We start from the raw sequence: 24,182 nt of genomic DNA on the forward strand, positions 1-24,182 counted from the left end.
TAAAGTCATGCACATTGGGGCAAAAAATCAAAACTTCACATATAGGCTGATGGGTTCTGAGCTGTCTGTGACAGATCAGGAGAGAGATCTTGGGGTGGTGGTGGACAGGTCGATGAAAGAGTCGACCCAATGTGCGGCGGCAGTGAAGAAGGCCAATTCTATGCTTGGGATCATTAGGAAGGGTATTGAGAACAAAACGGCTAGTATTATAATGCCATTGTACAAATCTATGGTAAGGCCACACCTGGAGTATTGTGTCCAGTTCTGGTCGCCGCATCTCAAAAAAGACATAGTGGAAATGGAAAAGGTGCAAAAGAGAGCGACTAAGATGATTACGGGGCTGGGGCACCTTCCTTATGAGGAAAGGCTACGGCGTTTGGGCCTCTTCAGCCTAGAAAAGAGACACTTGAGGGGGGACATGACTGAGACATACAAAATTATGCAGGGAATGGACAGAGTGGATAGGGAGATGCTCTTTACACTCTCACATAATACCAGAACCAGGGGACATCCACTAAAATTGGGTGTTGGGCGGGTTAGGACAGACAAAAGAAAATATTTCTTTACTCAGCGTGTGGTCGGTCTGTGGAACTCCTTGCCACAGGATGTGGTGCTGGCGTCTAGCCTAGACGCCTTTAAAAGGGGATTGGACAAGTTTCTGGAGGAAAAGTCCATTATGGGGTACAAGCCATGATGTGTATGCGCAACCTCCTGATTTTAGGAATGGGTTAAGTCAGAATGCCAGATGTAGGGGAGGGCACCTGGATGAGGTCTCTTGTTATCTGGTGTGCTCCCTGGGGCATTTGGTGGGCCGCTGTGAGATACAGGAAGCTGGACTAGATGGGCCTATGGCCTGATCCAGTGGGGCTGTTCTTATGTTCTAATTGTGATGCAATAAGGAGCTCAGCCAACAAATTTCTGTGAGCCACACTTTATATGTCAAAGGGACACATGTGACTTGCAAGCTGCTGTTTGGCTGTCCCTGATTTATATATGTACTTATGTGACTTTATCTGAAACAATGCATCAGAGACACATGCATTTTGTACTTGTGAATCACTAACAGAATATGAAAAATCACACAAGCAGCAACCCTACATGAACTCATTCAAAAGGTTTAGAAATTAGGTCACCTGGGTGCCTAATTTTGTCTTTACTGAAAGTGGAAGTCTTTGGTACTGTTCATGGTACTTGTTAAGTTTAGGTGTTGGGAGCTGCAGTTCAACCAGCCAACTCAAGACAGAGAGCTGTCTGAAATGTTATGTTAGTATGTTTGGCTTAAACTGAAAACTGATTTCTGAATTGGGAAAAATATTTTTGCTTGCTTGCTTATTAACCAATGCATTATTAAAGCAATGTTAATGTTTACCATAATTTTCTGTTTGGGGTATCGAAGCACACATCATCCAAGCACACACCATCCTGGTCTTCAGCTAGATTGAGGGAAGGCTAATCTGATAAGGTATTAGCCACATCTGGGCATTTTTCTGTACATGCCTTACCTACTAACATTTTAGATTTATTTTACAGTTTTTATACTACCTTTTTACTAACATACTTGAAATGTACATGAAAAACCAATTATTGTTTCTATCCAGCATTTAAATTAACATACGTTAAAACCAACAAAGAACCATTAAATAAGCAAACCAACAATTCAAAAGATCATAACCAACTCACAACAGCCTCAAGTCAAACCGTAAATAGTGAAAAGGGATAGTTGACAAATGCTGCCCAATACTGGAGATAGAAACACATGGGCTTTTGGGGGGAATACGCTCATGGGCACTTCGGAGAGAGGAATTCTTAGATTTTTCCTAGAATATTTTGAAGTAGCTCCTTATTCTGAATGAAAAAAGCAGTACACTGTCAATGACAGCAAATCATGATTGCATTTTAATTCCCTACTTATGCAAAATATTAGGCGAGGCAAGAAGCAGTTACATGGTCATCTATGCCAGCACAACATTTAAAAATAGTGCAACTGAGCACTCGCGCAAAGTTTATTGCTCCCTTATAACCTACTTTTCAGAGATATGTGCACCCATAAAAACTGGTTTGTTCTCACACTAATGGCACATTCACAGTATACATTTAAACTGGCTTAATGGTTGCTCCCTTCCACTGGGGTACCATTGACTAAATTCAACAATAAAACTACATGTGTAAACAAGTTTGTCACAAACATCACTTGCTAATAAGGGATGGAAGGCATAAATTTGATGTTCAAGTGAGGTTGCCATCTCTTTGAAATTGCTTTTCAATGAGGAGTGTACTGCAATATTCACTGTTATCAAAATTATGGCACACAAAAATCTTTTTAAAGTAAAACTGTTTTTTGAAAAGAAGGTTAGAGATCTAACAATTCAAATCCAAACCAAATCATAATTCCCAGAATTATCTGGGTAAGTGACTGCAGTAAAACTGATTTTAAAAATAGCAATATATGTTTGTTGTATAGATATACACAAAGAGCACTCATTTGAGGATTACATGCAATACCTCAGGTGCTAATTTTAAAAGTAATTTCAAATGGTAGGGTATCAACAACTTTCTAAGACTTTCAGCAACCATGAAACATGGAACCATTGTCACACTTTTTCCATATTTATTCCTACAGCTAAGAGAAAGTTGGCTACACCATTGAAGGAGAAAAGCTGGAGCTTGAAGGGTTCTATATACATAGAACAATACTGTAAAGACTATTCTTGGGTCTAGGAATCCTGCCTACGTAAACTGCCTTGAGCAACATCCAAAGAGTATTCTGAGAAGGAAATATAGTAATAAATAATAAATAAATTTACTCCAATACGAAGCTGCAACTGTTGCAATTTTCATACCCCAACCCCTTCCAAACTAATTTGCAAGAATCCCTGCACACTGCAGAGAATTTTTGAGAGAGTTGTAAGGTACATTCTCTGTTACCACCTTACTCTGTTCCTGAAGACAGATACCCAGACACATCAGCATATGTGCACTGCAGAGGAAGATCAGCAATAGTGCATAAGGACATGAAACAGAATAAGCAATCACTATTACCAATCTTTAGAACAGAAACTTAAGAAATCCCAAGGGCTGCAATCTGAAAATCACTATGACACCTATCTGTCATGCTTACCAGAAAGCCCACCACATTCAGCACAACTCCTCCTCACAGGTGGCACAGATACATTATCAGTCCACTTGCTTCTAGTCTGGGTTAATTGCTCCAAACACAATCAACCTCCAAAATCTCTAGCAAAAATGGCACTTAAATTTTTTTTAGTATAGAAAAAAGTATATCTATACTAAAACAAAATTGACAAGTATAAATAAATGTCTACCACTCATCGTTTTTTCATACCTTGTTATTAGGTATTGCAAGGAGTTTCAAGCGTCTCTAATCTATGCTAGATTATACAGAATACAAAGAACTTTGTACAGTTTTACTTATTACTACAGCCTAACATGACAATCTCATGTGTGTTTACTCAATCCCATTTAGTTCAATAGAATCTGCTCTCATGTCAGCATAAATAAGATTGCAGCCTCAACAACAGGGCGGGTCTACTGGGTGGCTTTCAGACTTTTGAAACACTGCAGCATCAACAGAAGCATCTTCCATGAGCAGGAGGAGGATCCACACAACCAAGGACCTCTTGTATGAATGCAATTCTCCGTCTGTCATAGAGGAGCTTACCAAATAAGGCATGCTCAAAAATCTGGACGTCTTCCTTTACTTGAATTGCTGAATTCAGAACTAAAATCTACAATACAGGCTGTTTGTTTTTTAAAGCAGCATCTCATCTCATCTCACCTCACAGCTACAATTAAATTGGGCTAACAAATAGACTCTTTCAGTAAAACTGAATGGGAGGATTGCAGCCTGGAGATGGTCAACATAAGTCAATGTAGAACATGTCAAAACATTCCAAAAAGAAGATTGACTGACTAATCCTGTGCACATTTAATTTGAGTATAAATCCTATTTAACGTAGCGGGTCTTATGTCTGAACTTTAGCAGGTGAGACTGCTGAAATATCCATGCCAAAATTCCCTTATCTGCACAAAAATTAAAGATACAAAATGCCTGTTGTTCCCACACCCCATAAAATGGGAAGATGATAGAAGGATTTCAATATGACAACTAACTCCTTTTGATCACTGTGAGTAGTCTCGTAAGCATTACTTACATTTAATCACTGAACTAATGCTGTAATCCTATGCACATCTACTTGACAATAAATTCAACTAATCTACTCTGAGCTGATATGAACAGACAGGGTTACCAAATCCAAAGGAGGGGAGCCTCTCGCATACCTGTAAAGGGTATGCAGAAGAGATGTCTGTGCCAGATGAACTCTGTTACAAGAAAGCATCACCTGCTGAAAATCCATCTTTTATACAATGACCACAATCTTCCCTTATGACAAGTCACCTAATGTACAGTATGCTATAGAACCTCAATCTTAAACATTTATACTTGAAAAAGAAATTTCACTGAAATCAGTGGGGCTTCTTTCCAAGTTGGTGAGAATCAGGTTGCAAGTATTTATCATGCTGCTAGCATATAAAAACAAATCTTTGCTTAATATAGTCAACTCAAACTGATTTTAAAACATCTCAGTGTTATACTCCACCAGAATACTACTCTGGAACACTTATGATAAGGTAGCATATAAAACACAGAAGACTGATTCCTTCATGACTCTTTTGTGGGCTTTCCACAGACACCTGCTTATCCACTGATGGAGCCAGGGTGCCAAAATGGATGCACCCTCAGTCAGACCCAGCAGGATAGTTCTCACTGTATCAGTTTTACTCACTTAGCCTATTAGCAGACTAAATAAGAAATTGCACAGTCATAGACATATCCCTCAACTGATAATATGTGATACAGAAAACCTGATTCTAGGACATGGCCAACCTTTTCTTAAAAAAAAAAAAAGGCTGAAAGTGGATGGGAGGGCTTTTCTCTGCACAGAAAAACATGCTTTGGTACTCTGCCCACACAGCCTCCTACCACTGTTTGTTGTGATGTTCCTGGTCTAGCTGCCAGATGGCAAGTGTCTGGAGTCCCAAGCGTACCAGACACCATCTCAAGTACCACTGGTGGAGAAATACTGCTTTACAGCGAGTAAAGGCCTGAACCTATCCAACTTTCCAGCGCAGTAGAGCCAACGTGATGGGCGCAGCATCCTGTGGTGTAGGGCCAGCCAAAGAGACCTCCTTAAGGTAAGGGATCATTTTGCACCAGCGCTGGAAAGTTGGATAGGGTTGGGCCATAACTCTGCACATGCTCAGGAGCACTCAGCTCAGAGAAATCTAAGCACACGCAGAGTTTCTTTACCAAATTTTACAAAAGTTTAAAAATCCACCCATGTAAAGGGCGGATAAGCTTTTGCCCCTCCACTGAGGCAACCTGTTCAAAACGGCTTATAACTGGACAGCGTAAGGGAGAATAAAAGGCCAATCCTGGGCATGCCTATAGTCAGTGGGGCTCGGCCCAGGAAGGTGTAGACGGGACGGCAGCCTCAGAGCCCGGGCCCACGCCTGCCCGCTCAGAAGCGAGCCCCATGACGGCCAACGGAGCTCCTCCCAGGCAAGCGAGGAAGGACGACAGCCGCAGCCTCAGCCCCCCGCCCGCGCCGGCCAATGACTCACCTGGTCCCTCCGCACGCGACCTGCTCCTCCCCGCCGCCGCCTCCGCCGCCCAGGGCGGAGAGGGGGGGAGAGGGCGAGGGGGGAGTCCGTCCTCCCGGGCCTACGAGGCGCGCCGCACGGGGAGGAAAGCGCCGAGCAGGGCTCGCTCCGGCCTCAGCGCTCGCGGGCCGGCGCCGCGGCCTCCTCCTTCCTACGCCTCCCTGTCACCGCGCGCCATGACTGCCTGAGGGGGGAACGAGAGCGCGGGCCACCCCTCCCCCCGACTGCTGCTGCTGCTGCTGCCGCCGCCGCTGCTGGCTGCGCCTGCGCAGACAGTCCCTGCCGCTCCTCCTCCGACCATCCTGCCTCTCGCCTCGGCGCCCGCCGCCCCTGACCCTCCGGAACCGGAAGCTGTCGTCATTTTCCTCACGACCGTTGGAGGGTCGCTCTAGCCCCTGGCACCTCTGTGGTGAAAAATTGGCCCGCTCTTTCTCAAAGCGAAAGCGAACATCGTGACTTGCACTGAGACCGTCATCTCCTTGAAGGGGTTGGTTTAAAATGCTCCTTCCCTCTCGTTCTTCTCAGTCCGCATCTCTGTGGTGTGGATGCCTCGCCTGTCAAAAGTGTGGGTGACTTAGGGTGCTGTGGGGGGGAGGCTAGCACGGGGGACCACAACACCCAGGATGCTTTGCGGTCTGGATTTTTGTGTCACGTGACCGCCTCCTCGCTGACGTTCTTCCCTCCCGCCAGATGGAAAATGGCGGCGCTGGGGCCCGGGCAGCGCTGGACTGAAGGTATCTCTTTGTGTTGCAGCTGCGGCCGCCTCGCGGAGCCGGGCAGAGGGAGGCTGGTGTGGGGGTTGGGGGCTCTGAGGCTGCCTCCCTCTCCACACTTACCCGGGAGTAAGCCCCATTGACTCTAATGGGACACTTCAGAGTAGATAGGCTCGGAGTAGATGGGGCTCGGAGGCTGCCATCCTCTCCACACTTACCTGGGAGTAAGCCCCACTGACTATAACAGGGCTTACTTCAGAGTAGACATGCATAGGCTTGGGCTCTAAGTATGCTAAGCATAAAAAATAACCCCAACTTCCCAGCAGTCATCAATGCTGTACTCTCTTCATTATGGCTGTGGAAAATAATATAGTAGAAAAATATAGTACAGATTTAAACTTACCTCAAAAGAGGTGCAATTATTAGTAGTATTTATTTGTACCCCACTTAACCTCCCAATGGGCATTCTAAGCAGCTTACAATACAAATATAAAAATGTAAAACTTTGTTACATGTTTAATATATTTTACATGTTACATGTTTAATATATTTATATTTAATATTTTTTAATATAAAATTAAAGCATTAAAATTACCTAAAAAACAATTTCAGATGGATCTTTCTGGTCTGGTATCACTTCTGGCCCGCAGTTGCCTCCCACATGAAGGGCAGCCAAGACGCTTCTTTGCTCACACCAAAGAGCAGGTGGAATAACTCAGCTCTGCTTGTCAGCTGCTTCAAGGTCTCGCCATTCCTGGAGCTGCCAGTGGCCTCAAACTGGCGACCTTCCGATGTTATTTTCAGGCTAACGGAGGCTCTATCCTCTAGACCAGACCTCCTGCCTACAAAAACTCATATCAGTTTTTGTGTGTGCACACAAACACACAATTGAGGGCAGTATTTTACACATCTAACAAAGTGGGCTATAGACCACAAAAACTTGTTTCCAAATACATTTTCTCACAGCGCAATGCAAGGCATGTCTACTCAGATCCAATGAGTTCAATGGGACTTATTCCCAGGTAAACGTTTGTAGGACTGCAGCCTTAAGTCACAAATGTGCCATGCTTATTTCTTGCTTATTTTGCCTCAAGAAATTAATGTGGCTATTCCTCTGGAATTTCTCAAATTAACAGATTGTGAAGGGTGGACTACGGGGGTGAAGGAGGTGATAGTGCACCCAGGCGAATGTGGTGGCTGGGTGGGTGGGTGGGGGCAGTTGAGAATGAGGATTATGTTTAATTCTGAAAGACCATGGATAGGCGCATGAGTTATAAAATATAAGAAAGGGTTTGATGCAATTATAGAGAGTTATAAAGAAGAAATAGAGAGTATAAAGAAGAAATACTTGATTTTAGTTGCAAGTTCTTCATTTGTCATTTCGTGTCAACTTCCTGTTTCAGTATGCAGATTGCATTAATATTGCATTTTATGTAACAAAGACCAATAATCACATGCATGTTCATTGCTTGATGACTTGGCATCAAGGAGCACCTTGGATATGTGACTGAAGCATCGTGGGACAGATATTGCAGACAGAACTTCTATATTGCCTCCGATGTCTTTCAGTGAAGAGGGTTCACGCTTTCTGCTCAAAACTCATCATATTAAGAAATAAAGTGAGAGACATGCATGTGTGAACTAGCCCTATGTGTCATGTTATAAGTTTTGAAACTACTAATCCAACCCCATTTCTGAGCCTTTGTGTTGTGTATGCTGATGAAAACATTTCTTAAAAAACTTTCTGTTTAGATTTTCATTAGCATGAAAATAAGCAAGCAAATTTGGAGAAATACCAATTTGTTCAGTGTATTATTATTGTTACTGCTGTTGTTCACATTTTTATACCACCCTTCCACCAAGCAGCATGGTGGGGGAGTTGTACTTAGTTCCTTCTCTCTTTTTTTGTCTTCACAACAACCCTATGAGGTAGGTTAGGCTTAGAGATAGTGGCTGGCTGAAGATCACCCAGGGAGCTTCATGACTGAGCAGGGATTTGAACATGGATCTTCCAGGTTCAACCCCAGAACCACTACACCATCTTGGTTCTCGTTTTTCTTTAAAGTGCATAGCACTGGTGTCAGCATTTTAAAACTGTATGCTAACAATAAACAAAAGATATCAAAATAAAAATGCAGATTCCTGCAAATATCAGAAAAATAAACGCAGCTGTGAGGTATTTGCTTCTTCCCCGCCTCCTTGAAACTATTCCACTTACCCCCTTTGTTTAAGCGGGGCAGGTCTATCTGCAATTAGCCATGGAATCTTCAGGTTCAGAGGTAATACTTGACTTGAACTTAGGTAATACTTCGTATACTTGAACCTATTTCAAGTTTGGAATGGGCAGCCCAATCCTGAGCTGCCCGCAGTGCCCAGGCTCAGCGGCTCCATGGAGGGCTCCCGTCAGATCCTGTGCCTCCCCCACTACCACGGGAGGCTCCTTGGGAGAAGGGGACATTCGTCCCCTTCCCCTGAGTAAGGGAAGCAGCCCTGCAATGGGGCTACTCTCTTTAGTGGCGACCAAAAGGTCGGCGCTAAAGTGAAGGCGCTCATGTAGGGCACACAGCCCTGCATGAGCGCCTTGGATCCTGCGGAGCTCAGCTCTGCAGATCCGCCTCTCCCCCTCCCCCCGACATGCCTGCTGCCCGCCCCCTGACATGCCTCCCCCCTACCTCGGAACGCCTCCCCCATGCCTCCCATTCCGCAGCCCGGCGATCTGGGAGACCATGGAGCTGTGAAACCCAGGCGACCGCCGCACGCTAGCCCGGCACTGGCCGGTGGCACGAGCCTTGTGGCACATTTGCAACGTGCCCAATCGTGCCCAGCACGAGCCTTGTGGCACATTTGCAACGGTGTTCCGCAGCGCGGAGCCGTGTTGCAGACCTCAGGATTGGGCTCTTAGGCTTTTGTGGTCTGAATTGTCATGGAAAACAAAATTCTTCCTCTAGTCTAATGCTGCATTTTAGGAGTTATTTCAGTCCTTTGACAATGCAGTTCAGAGTTAAGGGCAAAACATTAGAAAGAGCTCGACTTGGAGAATGTGGTCCTAAAGCGCATAGGAAGTTTTTTTTTTTCCCATGAGTATTCAAGTTCTTGGGGGATAAACAACAGAGGAGGGTTGTTATGTTTGAGTCCTGCTCGGGGCTTTCAAGAAGCATCTGGTTAGTCACTTGTCCCAGGAATCAGGATGATGGCTTCACCTTTGTCTGATCCATCAGGACTTTTCTGGTGTCTGTCCCCCATTCCCCTCGAATCCGCAGTTTTCATATCTGTGGAGGGAGGGGAATGGAATATATAGGTGTCCCCCGTGGATATAGGGGGATGCCTGGAATGCACTGTATTTTAAATTTAGTTAGTCGTGATTAGGTTCTTTAGTTGTGACTAACCAAATCTAGGCTATAAGCTTGTGTAGCTTATTGGAGATGATTGTGAGAGATTTATTTTTTCTTTAAGGAAGTGTTTTTGGGATGTGTTATTTATTAAACAGATTGTTCAGAGTTATTTTATAGTAAGTCTACAAATACTGAGCCTGTCTTTCTTTGTAGCATTAATTGATGAGCTCAGAAGAAATCCATGCATATCAGAGGAAACAAGAGGCAACTTTGACTACTGTGTCAATAGTGACTATATGAGGATGAAGAAAGAGCATATATGTGATCGTGGTAGAAGTCGGTCACCATCTGGGGAAGGTAGCATGACCTACACAAGGGAACAGTTATTGGGGGTACAAAGGTAAATAGGAACTCTCTCTACTTTAAAAGATTTATTGGCCAGGACTGCAACCTGAAGTATTAACTGGTCACTGTTTTAATTATAGTAATAATCGTGCATAAAATCGGGCTTTAAGAATCGGGGAACTTTCCAGAAACAGAGGCATCTTTGTCTGTTGGAAGGGTCCTAGTCCAGTCTTGCTCTGGGCAGGTAGCAGCTGCACCATCCAGGAAGATGGCCATTCAGCTTCTGTTTGAGAAAAGGGGTTCTACAGATACCCTCTCCAACTTGCTAGGAAGCCATTGTTGGCCACTAACAGTAATCATATTGTGATTGATCACAATAGTGTATCATGTATAAGGTAGAGATGGTCTCACCCTTTGAGGCCTTGGAAAAGGACTCAGGGATGGGTTGCTGTGTTGCACTACAATTTGAGAGCAAGAAAGCCTTTCGCTATGTCTAAACATCTCCCAGCCTGGCACAAAAATAGGGGCAAAACTGGGAAGAGGGAGAGCAGACAGGAGGACAGTTCAGGCCCAAAAGGGGAGTAGGGACAACAGCAGACACTGCCGCCAAACACTTACCCCATGTTACTCCAAGTGCCGCTGACACTTACCCCGAGGAGACTTCTGACTGCCTTCCTAGTCCTGTGGGATACAACAGCGGCCATTTCAGCACCACTGTACCACAGACAGGCAGCCTGATTAAGATTGGGCTGCCTGGCTGGACAGGAGGAAGAATTTCCTAACTGAGCTGTCCAGCACTGGAACAGTCTACCTCGTCCTGTTCCAGGCTTCTCTGGAGCCTAAATGCCAGAAAGAACAGTCAAAACCCAAACCTCATATTTAGCTCATCTTTAGCTATTTCTGATATCAGAGGAAGTCCAAGAAAAGCTGATGGGCTTGCATAAATGAAACAGATCCACAGCATAAGTGCAAAAGACTTGAACAAATTGTCTAAATAAGTAGAATAGCTTCTCCATCAACGTAGAAGCCTGAGACGTGCATCTGCTCCTACTTTTTCTTATTATGTATGAAAGTTTACGTTGGTATCTATATACCAATATATTCATATAACTTCCTGTAAGCACAATTGGAGAAAATACATGACATTAAATAATGACACTTGTTTTGTAGAATAAAGAAGAGTAAGAATTATTATGAGATTCTGGGTGTTGGGAGAGATGCTACAGATGAAGAACTGAAGAAAGCGTATCGAAAACTAGCCCTTAAATTTCACCCTGACAAGAACTGTGCTCCAGGAGCCACAGAAGCATTTAAAGGTATGGACAGGCAGTCTTGAAATCTAAAGAGTGCCGTAGGCTATGTGGCTGTCTTACAAGGATATTTTCTCATTTATTCTTTGTTGATTCCAGTATCTGCGGATGCAGACTTTGTTGAGACAGATTTAACTTGCGAATGAATGAATTTGTGGGAAATACCTACATTTATGGAAATCTTTTTTCATGCACGTGGTGTCACAAGCAGGGGTCTTGTATCAATGATATATCCTAGGCACCTACTTCCTGCCTAGTATGAACCCTTTTCTAGAATATGGCATAGTTTGGGGCAGGGATTTAAATAAACTGATTGAGGATTTGGAAAACGGACCTTTTCCGTTTCCATTGGTGGACATTACAGGGAGCAGTCCTACAATATTATACAAATACTGAATATTGTGTTTTTAAGTGTGCAAAGTGCTTCACGTCTATTAACTTGCAACAGTCTTGTAAAGTAAGTCAGTATTGTTATTCCCTTATTGTAGCTGGAGAGCTGCGCCTGAGAGGGAGTAGCTTGTCTAAAGCTACTAGTGAGCTCATGGCAGAGGCAAAATTTGAACCAGGGAAGTCCCAACCCGCAACTCTTAGCCACTGTGTTACACCAGGTCCCTGCTGATGTATGAAACCGTATGCAAGATCTCTGCCTGTTGGTATCTCATTCCCAGAAGAATGTGTTGTATCATGGGAAATGGATCTTGTTGTTGCTGGAAAGGTGTAGAAATGGGTACATTTTATCAGATGTGGTAGAGCTGTCCTGAGATTTCACATTTTTTGGGAAGCTATTTGGTTAAGGAGTGTAGGAAGTCCAAGGGTCCAAAACTGTATTCTCAATATTGTTGATCAAAATTCATAAAACACCTCTCAATGAGGATCAGGCTATTTTTAACAGAAAGCAGTCAACCTAGTCATAAGTAGACATTAGAAAACAGAAGCCTTGACCTATAAGACTCAGCGGGCTGGTACATTCTGGTATTGGAAGAACTCAGATCAAAGTTGGTCAACAGCAACTCAATCTGGCTGACTTCCTCCTAGTTTGGTTGCCTTGTTTGAAATATGTTGGGGTTCTAAATATGATCTAGACCAGGGGTGCTCAATAGGTGGATCGCGATCTACCAGTAGATCGCGAGGCAAAATGAGTAGATCACGGAGTGCCGACCCCCCCCTTCAGGTGCCTCTGGGAGGAAACGCCGGGAGTAAGGCCCATTGTACTCAATGGGGCTTACTCCCAGGTAAGTGTGGCTAGGATTGCAGCCTCACAGCCTAATCCTAGGCATGTCTACTCAGGAGTAAGTCCTGTTATACTCAGTGGGGCTCAAGGTACACCAACATACATTGTACACATAAATGTTATATGTTATGATGGCGCGAACATTGTAAAAAAAACTCTGGTAGATCTCCGGGCCTTGCTGGGTTTCAAAGTAGCTCTCGAGCCAAAAAAGTGTGAGCACCCCTGATCTAGACCCAGTACATATTCAGTTTATGTTGATTGCAATGGATGTGTTTCTCTTTGTGTAATTATTTTTACTCTGTTTCTTACCTTTTGTTCATATACATGTTTATGCTCTGAATTCAGAAATTAATTATCTATACAAGAGCATACTTCTATCCTATATTTTAGTTTAAAAATGTAAAATTAAATAGTTCTCAAAAGAAAGAAACATGCATAGAACTATTGTGTTTCTTATGCAGAAATGCTCTTCTCTGTACTGCTTTCAGCCACAAAGGTATTACGGGTGGAAAGACAACAGCATGCCTAGGGATAGCACTGTAAGCTACTTGTATTAGTATCTACGCTTCAAGAAAGGCCCTCTTTCAGACGTGAATTTGGACTGCAGTATGTCCTAGTGAGGAATAGCTTATTCAAGCAAGCCAGAAGACTGGCCAAGGATAGTCATAGAATGTTGTACTGATACACTGAAAGAATTCCATATATGCTCCCTAGAACACCTTGGAGGAAGGGATGGATACAAATGTTATGCTATTAGTGTGGTATCTGCAACCATTCCTGTCTTAAGACGGACTGCCCATTCTGTGAAACTGTCTTCTACTTCTTAATGAAAATAGCTTACCATGGGTACTATACTTTACTTAGCACTTTGCAATCCTGAGCTTGTTAGGCATTAAATTTGACTAGACTGCAATCATTCTGATTAGTTGCAAGCATGTAACCCTTTTTTCCCTTTCAATCTGCAGCAATAGGCACTGCTTTTGCAGTTTTGAGCAATCCTGAAAAGCGATTACAGTACGATCGGTTTGGAGATGAAGAAGAGACTCTTTATACCAATCTGCCCAGGCACTATAATTATTACAGAGAGTTTGAAGCAGACATCACTCCAGAAGAAATATTTAATATGTTTTTTGGTGGGAGTTTCCCAACAGGTGAGCATTCCTTTTCTGGCTTAACTCAGAAAGTGCAATGAAACTGATTACGTTTTCAGATTTTCACTTTCAATGAAAGCTGCCATTAAATAATTGCCCCATGCATGCCCAAGGTCCATAATGAAAGAGTTTTAGCTATCTCACAGATAAGGTGAGGGCAGGGTAAACCAAAAATAATGGAATTGTCTATTATCCTCAGATAAGTCGTGGGAGGGGAGGAGAGAGGAACCTTGGGGTGTGTGAAATTCTTTGAAAATGTCTTACCAGGAATAGTTCTGAGGCAGTAGCAAAAAAAGCCAAAAAGAAAAAAAAGAGCCATTAAACCTTCTTCTCCCAACAAGAAGGGAGATGAAGGTGCTTATGGGAATTGTAGGCTTTGTGAGGAATACAATATGTTACCTCCGTAGCAGTAGCCCTCATACTGACTACAATTACCATAAGTGGCTTCATTTCTCTTCTGTCTGAAAAAGAAGCTAAAATGGCTACCAATTTTTTGTTTGCTTTCTGTTGCTGCCTCAGATCAATTACTGGTAAGTAAAACTCTTCCTTTCCCTCCCCCCCCCGCATCCTGCTTCTCAGCCCACTCCCACCCCCCACCTCACCAAGCTGCTGCTCCTAGAAGCTTCATTTTACAGTATTGACCCAGCTATAAGTCATCCCATGTTTTCAGGGCCAATTTACTTATACACACATATATACAATAGGATTTCTTAATCTGACTATCTCAGGAGTGTCAAACCCATTTCAAACCAAGGACTGAACAGCATTCATGATGTCTGCTGAGGACCGGAAGTGATGTCCTTAGGCAGGAAATGATGTCATTAAACAAGTTATAACAAAAAAGCACTTTTTCTCTCTTAGGAACTCATTAGCTGCAAATGACAGAAGTGAAAATATGCAAATCTTGATCATATTTCAAGATATGGGAAAGCCCAATTTTCATGTGGGCTGCCCTTTCAGAAGTAACACCTCAGCACTGCTCAGCAGATGAGAGCCTGAGGGCCAGATAAGAAGCTTCCACGGGCCACATCCGGCCCCCGGGCCTTACATTTGATACCCCTGGACTATTCTTTTTATGAGTCTCTATGCATAGCATTCTTGCCAAACCAATTCATACTTCACCTCTGAGAAGTATACCTAGTCCAAGACAAAACCCAATCAGATAGGAGATGAATAAGATGATGCCTGGCTTATTCTATCAGTTTTGACAGTTGGGAATCTTGGTGATGTCATGCCCTCTTGTTATATGAAATTAAAAATCATGTGACTTTTAAAAAAAGTAAGATTGTGTTCCTCTTTTGCTTTTAGTAGGTATGTACTACAGTCATATTGTTTTTCCATTCTGCAAACAATGAACCCTACAGATAAACTTTTAAAGTGAAAGCTAAGGGTAGAAGCCTAACTAGCATACTTTCTGTAAAGAGAAAATCCCACAGTGATGTTCTGCCCACACAACAGTTCTGTTTGAAAGTGGAATAATTCTCCACTGTTCTCAGGGGCAGCTTCCGATGGCAGAAGCACTAGTTGATGAACTACCCTGTGGTTCTTATGACCAAAGCAAGAAGCTGCTTCTGTCTCCCACAGACATGGGATGCATGTCTATTAAATGAAAAATAGTGCCCTTACCTTCTGTGATGTTTGTTATATCAGGAAATATGCATATGTTTACAAATGCATCTATGGATACTCCATGTTATCAGCAGCGGAACAGACGTGAGAAGGTTTGGACACAGAAGGAGGAAGAGGAAGAAAACAGGCCACAGGTACTTGAAAGAGGGGATCTGTTATACATACACTCAAAACATTCTATCTGTTTATTATTGGGGGGGAGCGGCTATTGCTTATCATTTGACATTTGTACCATTTAAAGAGAATTGTATTTCTTGTTCTTACAGCTCTTAATTGTAAGTTCCTCTTCAATTACACTTACTAGGAAAGATTTTGTATTTTTCTCAGAGATTAGCTTTCACCAGAAGTAGAAGGAGAACGTACAGTTCCTTACGTACTTGAGAGTATGTAACTTGGGAGTAAGTTCCCTGAAACTCACATTGGGACCAAGTATAAAGCTAACAGTACTGAGAGACATTTTCAAGGGTGAAAATGATTTGTGCATTACTGAACAGCACATCCCCTATGATCATTTGCATCACTCTCACAAATGCAAGAAATATACATCTCAACTGTCCTCTGATGAACTCAAGAAATCACTCCATTTTATCTTGCAGCAAGCCTGTAGGGTAGATGGTAAGGAGAAGTGATTGCACAAGGCCACCTAGTTAGCTTCATTCTTGATCAAAATCAGCACTTTGTCCATCATCCTACATTGACTTACTTGTTCAGGGACAATAATTTTCTGTTACTTTTTACTTGGACAGTTCTGTAGTAAATTGGAGCAGACACAAGCTGCTTCCATAGCTGTCTTCTCTTGCAGAAGCAGACAAAAGCTAGCTCAGGGAGAGGTTCATTTTGCTCAGTCCCTAGCATATTAGAAGCCCATTCTCCCACCTGTCTAGCCAAAGAAGGAGCGGAACGATGTCAAAGTTCCCTGCAGAGGCATATATCATTTGTTCACTTCACAAGCTCCATGTTATGATATGGGGCTTTTTTCATGAGTTCTAATAGCATTATGACAAGATTGTGATTCCAAAAGATCAGCTTTGCCACTTGGTATATAATATACTGATGAGTAATGACTGATTGGGCTGTTTCAGCCCCACTGAGCACTGGCCCATGTATGTTGGCCTAGAAGGTATTCAGCACTAGCAGCACCTGGAATCTAACTGCCAGTGAAGTGCATAAGGACTGAAGTATTATTGTACATACTTGGATGTTCCAGTTATTCTAACTAGAGAAAGAAATATTTAACAGGTTTTACCAACTCTATGCATTGGCCATCAAGGATGCATTTATATTTTCTTTAGAGCAGTAATATATAGGTAAGGATTGAGCACCTTTAGGAGAATTTTTCCATCAGTGGCATATATGACAGAAAGACCAGGTCTTGAACATTGTGGAACTGAACATCAATTTTATGTAACAAGAACGTGGATTTGGATAGGTGAATTTGTGTGTGAGAGACAGCCTTCATGCATTATCTGCCTACTAAGTACATTTAAGACAATATCATGTATATCAAAGTTTAATAAAATGGAGCAAGCAAACATCCTTTCCTAATGCCTGTCCAGAAATGACACTGAAATGTTCTTTCCATATGAATTGTCTTAGAATAAAGAGTCTTGATCAAAAGTAATCAGTACCTGTCAATATTTATTTATAGTAATTTAGACCATAACCAGTCCTCTTTTAAAATAAACTGGTAGCTAATTTCTTCCCTATAAATCTTTATGTTTACTATGTGGATTTTATTCTGTCTCTAGCTTCTATGCTTCATTAACCATAAATGCTTCACTATATACTTTTCATTTTCAGAATACATACTCGGCATTTATTCAGTTACTGCCAGTCTTTATTATAATAGTTGTGTCAATAGTAACTCAGCTGATGGCTACTAATCCACCCTACAGCCTCTTCTTCAAATCGTAAGTTCAGCTATTTGTCTTTGCTTCTTTTGGATGGATCTAGTTTTATGGACTGTTGTACACAGTCAGTTTTCCAGTATTGAAGTTAATCTCATCGCTTCATTGATTACTAATCTTCATTACTGTTGAAACATCGCAGTCATAACTAGAGAAATGAAACAGTGATGTTTCATGACTTGTACGGTGATTTTTGTGTGTTGGACATTTGCAATGGCTAATCACAAGTTCAGCTATAAACCTTGATCTTGGACTGCAGGGCATTCAGTAATTAGGATGACAACTGAAGGTGAGACAGTGTTGAATTAGATCAAATGGAATTTTGCTTCCCTAGCTTAGATTGATTTTTCGTCTGTTGTTATTCCTGGTTGCTTGAAGAAAAGGATTGCAAATGTTAGCCCAATACTTCTCCAACTGAATACTTGACTTTTTTGCCATAGATACCCTTAATTGTCAGTCTTGTACCGCAGTCCAATTTTTTTTTTCCAGTGCTACTGACAAAAAGCTGTAAGAGGATTCAAGAAAATATAAAAGTGCTCCATGCAGGAATTCTTCTAACGGGTGTAAAATCATAACAGTAGTGTGTTTGCATTGAATGTAAGTCACTGAAAATCAGCATTCTCAGTAAGGAGTCCACCTTGGCGTATGGTTCCCTCCAGCAGCTGTGCTGGGTCACGGCTCAGAACAATGCCACTTCTACACATTTATTGCCAAATTTCCACGGCCACTTGGCCATGCACCTTGGAGATAACACTACTGAAAACTGTTCCGGACTGTGTTAACATCATTAACACATATTAACAGGGAGTTTTACATTAACACATTAACAGGGAGTTTTCTAACATAAGTAGAAAACTCCCTCATTTAAGTTGCATTTCTTCAAGCTTCTTGAAGGCATGTCATTATATTATCCTATTTTAAGGATAACAGATCTTACAATCCTATTCTTCACTTGCTTACCCTTGTAGGAATCTAGGGCACACAATTGTAAGAGAAACACAGAATCTGCAGGTGCCTTACTATGTTGATAAAAACTTTGAAAACAACTATGATGGCGAAGAGCTTGAAGAACTTGAAAAGCACATTGAAAAAGATTATATCGACCACATTCAGACCAGCTGCAGGAAAGAAAAACAACAGAGTAAGTTGTATGGTGAATGGATTTTAAATCATTGTAAGTGTTGTTGTAGACCAGTGTTTGCAAACCTGGGGTTGTGACCCCCCCCCCCCGGGCAGGCGTTCACTTTGGGGATGCTACCCCCTTAAGGATCTGTAGATGCCATTAGTATGGCACTTCCAAGTTTGCTGCCACCACCAGGTAAGTAAAAAAGGGTGTTTTTAAAAAAATTTATCTGCATTTGGTGGTGGCAGCGAAACCCAGAAGTGCCATATTAATGGTACCTGCGTGGTCGGGTCATTACCCTCCTTAAAGGCATAGCACCTGACTGAACTTTCCGAACCGCTGTAATAGATATTGACACGGTATTTTAAAATGAGCAAAAAATCATTTGGATCTGACAGAGCACTCATAACGTAACATAAACAATTAGTTGAGAAGTAGATAGTGGAGTCCATGCTAGTATAGAGAACTCTTGCAATGTGAACTAAACATACTGCTACTAATACCAAGCACCTTAACTACTTAAATGTGATTTTATGACCTGAGTACCACATTCATAAAAAGATGCATCCAACCCATTCAGGTAAATTGGGTGTCCATCTAGATGCAAATACATATTGTGTGCTCTGTGTGAGAATGTTCATTGCTGGTTGAAGCAATCACAATCTCAATTAGTTGAGAAGTAGATAGTGGAGTCCATGCTAGTATAGAGATCTCTTGCAATGTGAACTAAACATACTGCTACTAATACCAAGCACCTTAACTACTTAAATGTGATTTTATGACCTGAGTACCACATTCATAAAAAGATGCATCCAACCCATTCAGGTAAATTGGGTGTCCATCTAGATGCAAATACATATTGTGTGCTCTGTGTGAGAATGTTCATTGCTGGTTGAAGTGGCTTTCCAATGTGAAAATGATGCATTGTTTTAAAATGCATTACTGCTTTTTGCTGAACTAGCCCATGCTAAGTCTCCTCCTTTTTTATTCAACTGTATTGTAATGTGCTATGGGATGTTGGGGTCATGGTGGCAGTGAAATCTCTGATTCCTATAGGATGAGCCAATAAAGCCATGAACTCTAACAGCTAGTGTCATATATGTGCAGTGTCTATCATTCAGTACAAGTCCTGTTTTAGAAGCAGCCTGGGAGTCATCAAATTTGAACTGTAAATTGGTGAATTATCTGCTTTCTAGAATTATCCTGAATTCTATATAATGGATTTAAACTATACTGGCATCTAATTTTCCAGAAGTAAAAATAAATGTACTTATTTTTATACATTTGCAACAACATGTGTTTGCATGTATTTTAGTACTATAGAGCAAAAGTTGTTCACAGGGATTCTGTAATTGTAAGATTATAGAAGTGGCAACAGGATACAGGTGTCCTGTTGTCTTGAGTGCTCCCAGAGACATCTATTGGGCCACTGTGAGATACAGATGGGTCCTTGGCCTGATCCAACAAGACTCTTCTTAAGGTTAGACTCTTCAAAAGGTTAACTAATTGTCCTGTTCAAGTCGTCTCTTGTTTTGAAAGGTATCTTTTTTCATCGATTGACACTAATTAATGGTTTGAAATAAATCTGACAAGATTTTTAAAAAGTATAACCACGAAGCGTATCTTTTCTCTTTCAGAATCCGAGCTGTCTAATTTGGCAAAGTTGTACAGAGATGAGCGACTGAAACAGAAGGCAGAATCCTTAAAACTTGATAACTGTGAAAAGCTCTCCAATCTTATAGAAATGCAAAGGAGTCGCTAGCAGGCAGAGATGCAAGGGGAGAAGTGAGCATTGTTGACAGGTCATGTATGCTGTTGGTGGGAGTTTCAACTTGATTCTGTTTTCCCTTTATAATGAAGAGGAAAAGTGTAATGTAGAGACTTAGGGCTTGCTACCCCCATCACCTACACAGAACTATATGAACTAAGTCATAGAGGCAACAATTGCCATAACATACAGTACATTTTGTTCTAAGGCCCAGTAGTGTTAAATGTTAATGATTCCTTGGAGATATAATTGCATTCAGTGGCAGTTGTCATATGATACTTTGCCACCATTCCGGTGCTGATCCAGTGCATCCCAGGAATATAGCCATCATACTCTGCTCAATAGATCAGTAACTCAATGGATCAATAACTCCCTCAGCATCTTATGTTGTCATTCCCATATTCATCTGAAGCTGCTGTTCATCTGGCTTACAACAAAAGGATAGATAAAATGGACATGTTTTATTTCAGCCTCTGCTTCACTATTGTGTGTGTAATGAAAGATGTAGCCTTGGTTTTTCCACTAGATTCTTCTAATCAGTGATGCAGAGCTTCAGATTTTGGCCACCGAGATTGCCTGGGGAAATTGAACACTCACTATTTTTTTTTGGTGCAAAATCTGGATTGTGAAAGATGGAAAATGAATAACACTATTTCTTTCCCTTCACTGGTTTGCCATTTGCAGCCCCTCTGTTTTACTTTATCTCCAATTCATTTTCAGATTGTTTGTTTTTATATCATAAAACTAAGCTGAAACGCCTCCCTGATTTTTTCTGACTAGTTCAACATTTCAGGCTATATTGTCAACTCAGTACCTGCGGCATTGATGGTGGGCATTTACCCATTGGCAACTTGTGAGACATTAAGTAACTGTTACCCAGCTGGACAAAATTTATCCAATTTAAGATGTTACCCAGCTAGACAAAGTTTATCTTTTCACTGTCTTCCTCATGACTAGCCAGACCAATTTTTAAAAAAATTCTCAGTGACCCTTGCTTCCCTAATGCATATATTTGCGTCATGTGTACCATGTGTATGGTCCTCTTTTGGGGATGTATAGTGGTGTGCCCACATTACTGCCACTTAGATTGTGCTATATAGGCTACACTCTTTGCCTGTTCTTTCTTTCATTAGGATGCCATATGTAGGAGAGATGTTCTGAAAACACCTAGTTCCTCCCCCCTCCCTCCAGTGGTGGGCCTCATGCAGAGCCACAGGCTGCAGGATCAATCCTCTTTAGGCTTAAACAGAACCTGGCAGGCTGAACAGGCACCCTACAGCCCTTCTCTCTGTAAGACATCCAAGGACTTCCACTCTAGTTGCATCCTGGTTGTCTGGGTGACCTAACAATTGCTTCTCCTCAAAGTACAATATGGTTTTCTCTTGGTTGCCTCAGCACTTGGGTCAAATTGGAATCTCACTGGTCTCTCAGTTGCTTGTCAGCCTTTGAGCTCATGGATCTGATGGTGTCAGGCTATGTTGCTGAATCATTGTCTACAGGGAACCCCAGGCTGGCTTCTGCTTAGGCTAGGTATAAGATTGTTTGGGTTCTTGAGAAATTGTGACAGGAACTTGCATTTCCATGGGCTTGGCTCTTGTGATGTTTCATCAGAAAAAAGGGAGCAAGAAGCATATAGGCACAATATACATGAGTCCAGCTCTTGTGAGGTGTGCATCCACTGTAAAAATGCACGGGCAGTCACCAGACAAATAATTGATTTGTCAGTATCAGGATTCCAATGAAGCTTATTTTCAGCTTCTTTGCAGAGAGCACTGGATTTGGTGTTCTGTGTTTTCTTCTACTTTTCTTTAAACTCTTCATAGTTCTTTTAGCATGATGCTTGGTAACTTCTTTGTGGCTACAATGGCACTGCTAGTAACTGCTTAAAATATTTTGCATCAAGCTTGCTGACTGCACTTAGAAAGCTGTTAATACTCCGCTGTGTGGCCACAGTTAATTTTCAGGAGAGATTTGATTTGTTTTCCCCATAATGAAACTGAAAGCTGCTAATACTTATCCAGGTCACCAGTATAAAGTCATCTAAAGGCAAAAAATAAAATGCAATTAATTGCTATTAACCATAAATACGAATCAGTACATTAGAACAGATCTGTGCTCATGGTAGGCGATAACAGGAATTTCTTACTGTGAATATGTATTCTGGGTAGAGGAAGCCTTTGGGATGTATCAAAGCCTCTCACAAGTAGGGTGGAATGGAGATGAGGGGCCACTCTCTGCCTACTGCACCCTTTGTCTTTGGCAGAAGGCTGCCTTAGTGAAGAATAACACAAAATGAATACATAGTGCTTTTTCTTTTAGGTTTTCAAACCCACACAAACTGTTCAAAATTCCTGTATCTCTGTTTTGATCAGGCCTGACACATTAGATGAATTTATCTGTATGTCTCTCTGGATGGACTTTCCAAGGCTTTTGAGACCAAATAACCATATCAGTGATGGCTCCAGTCTCTCTGCACTAGAGTTGATTTTCTTAGTTACTAGGATCTCAGTAAATCTAAGCTATCACTGCTGTTGCTGCAACACTTTACTGTCAGGCTCTTATTGCCCAATCCTATCCCCTGCCATTTTATAGCATGCAGTCTCACCAACGGAGCGTGTGCTTCATGCTGTTGGAGTAGGGTGGTGATTGGACAGCCTGAAGGAGTTGAGTAAAAATATTTTACTGCCCCCTGGTAGATTGCCCAATCACCTATGTGTCTCCCCGGACCTACACCAGTGGGCATAAATCTGAGGAGAGAGGCAGGGCTGGGAGAAAAATGAGGTATAAGATCCGGTGTGTGCGCAAGTGCCACGGGATCCACCCCCTCCCTAATACTGTCTTTGGTTCCTTCCCAACATGCTCCATTACTCCCCTTTCCTGCTTACTTACAACTTACTGACACTTGCAGAGCCTCTCAGAGCTCCTGCTACACACACACACCACACCTCTTGCTCTTTGCAGCAGCAGCCTGACTTTCATGCCACCATAAAGGATCTTGCACTGCCAGAACTAGCATTCAGGCAGCACAAGGCCCCACTTGGAGTCTTAGTGACTGCCTAAAGAAAGAAAAGATGTAGCCATGAGAATCTACCTCCTCTGATGTAGGGAAAGTACAACATAATTGTAAGAATCTAGGTGCTGACATATGGTTTGGGTGCTTAGTTGAGAATACAGGTGATATTTAGCTGATAATACAGCATTGTAGCAATTGAAACTGGTCATGACTATCTTATTAACATCAGTTGCATTTAAGGTAGCCACAACAAATGTATCTGAATGATTTCAGTGGTGCCTAGTCATAATTAACTTACAACCCATTGAGAAGCTAAACAGCTATGAATTATTACTATTTTTCCAGACTTTGCCATTTTTTTCCTAATTTAATTATGTAATCACTTCGACTTCAAAGACAGAAATATAGGAATTTTTGTCCCTTCTCAAGAATTGCACTTTCAAACTGATGCAGAAGTACAGTGAGATCCTGACATTCTTCACAATTCAAGTGGGACCTTGTTCCGTTCTGTGGGATCAGTTTTTGGACCCCTCGCGGATACCAAAAATCGCGAATAATCAAATCCACGACTTCCTACTCCTTTCTCTGAAGGGAACCAGAGTTGTGCTCCAGTTCCCTCTGGAGAACTTTCTGAAGCCCACAGAGGCAGCATGTATCTGCCCACTGCCTCTGTGGGCTTCAGAATGGCCCAGAGAGGCAAAAAAAAAAAAACCACTTCCCGTTTCCTAGGGAAACCAGAAGGGATGTTTTTCACCATATAAGGCATTCTGAGGCTTGAGGAAGTGCCTGAAGGTTTTCCCCGGGCCTCATAATGCAAAAAAAGTCACTTCCAGTTTCCCTCGGGAAACCAGAAGTGGCGTTCTTTTGCCTCTGTGGGCCATTCTGAAGCCTGCAGAGGCAGCAGGCAAGTGCACACTTCTTTTGTGAGCTACAGAAAGCCCCGTGGAAGGGGCAGGAGCTCAGTCCCAGTCCCATTCG

General features: G+C 42.1%; 2 protein-coding genes across 6 annotated transcripts in view; one reads left to right on the plus strand and one right to left on the minus strand.

Annotated features, from left to right (window-relative positions):
* ZC3H13 (zinc finger CCCH-type containing 13) overlaps positions 1 to 5,960 on the minus strand; it is a 64,203-nt gene extending 58,243 nt beyond the window's left edge. For 2 of the 3 annotated variants that reach the window (XM_066611293.1, XM_066611285.1), the window contains exon 1: positions 5,644 to 5,960. The gene's annotated coding sequence lies outside the window, so the exon portion shown is untranslated. The remainder of the gene's footprint in view (positions 1 to 5,643) is intronic. The other variant, XM_066611301.1, reaches the window with a different exon arrangement.
* A 413-nt stretch (positions 5,961 to 6,373) lies between these two features.
* On the plus strand, positions 6,374 to 23,789 carry DNAJC18 (DnaJ heat shock protein family (Hsp40) member C18). Of its 3 annotated transcripts, none has more exons than XM_066611338.1 (9): positions 6,374 to 6,416; positions 7,799 to 8,014; positions 9,941 to 10,127; positions 11,243 to 11,388; positions 13,579 to 13,764; positions 15,415 to 15,527; positions 17,194 to 17,303; positions 18,269 to 18,441; positions 20,061 to 23,789. In XM_066611338.1, exons 3-9 carry the CDS (start codon positions 10,024 to 10,026, stop codon positions 20,183 to 20,185), a joined length of 957 nt encoding a protein of 318 aa, XP_066467435.1. In that variant the 5' UTR covers positions 6,374 to 6,416; positions 7,799 to 8,014; positions 9,941 to 10,023; the 3' UTR covers positions 20,186 to 23,789. The 3 variants fall into 3 exon arrangements, with proteins under 3 accessions (XP_066467435.1, XP_066467443.1, XP_066467427.1); XM_066611346.1 differs by having other exon boundaries at positions 7,884 to 8,014; XM_066611330.1 differs by lacking the exon at positions 7,799 to 8,014 and having other exon boundaries at positions 6,380 to 6,416.
* Positions 23,790 to 24,182: the final 393 nt, after the last annotated feature.

This window comes from Tiliqua scincoides, chromosome 1 (genome assembly GCF_035046505.1).
Source record: "Tiliqua scincoides isolate rTilSci1 chromosome 1, rTilSci1.hap2, whole genome shotgun sequence".
Classification (NCBI taxonomy): Eukaryota; Metazoa; Chordata; class Lepidosauria; order Squamata; family Scincidae; genus Tiliqua; species Tiliqua scincoides.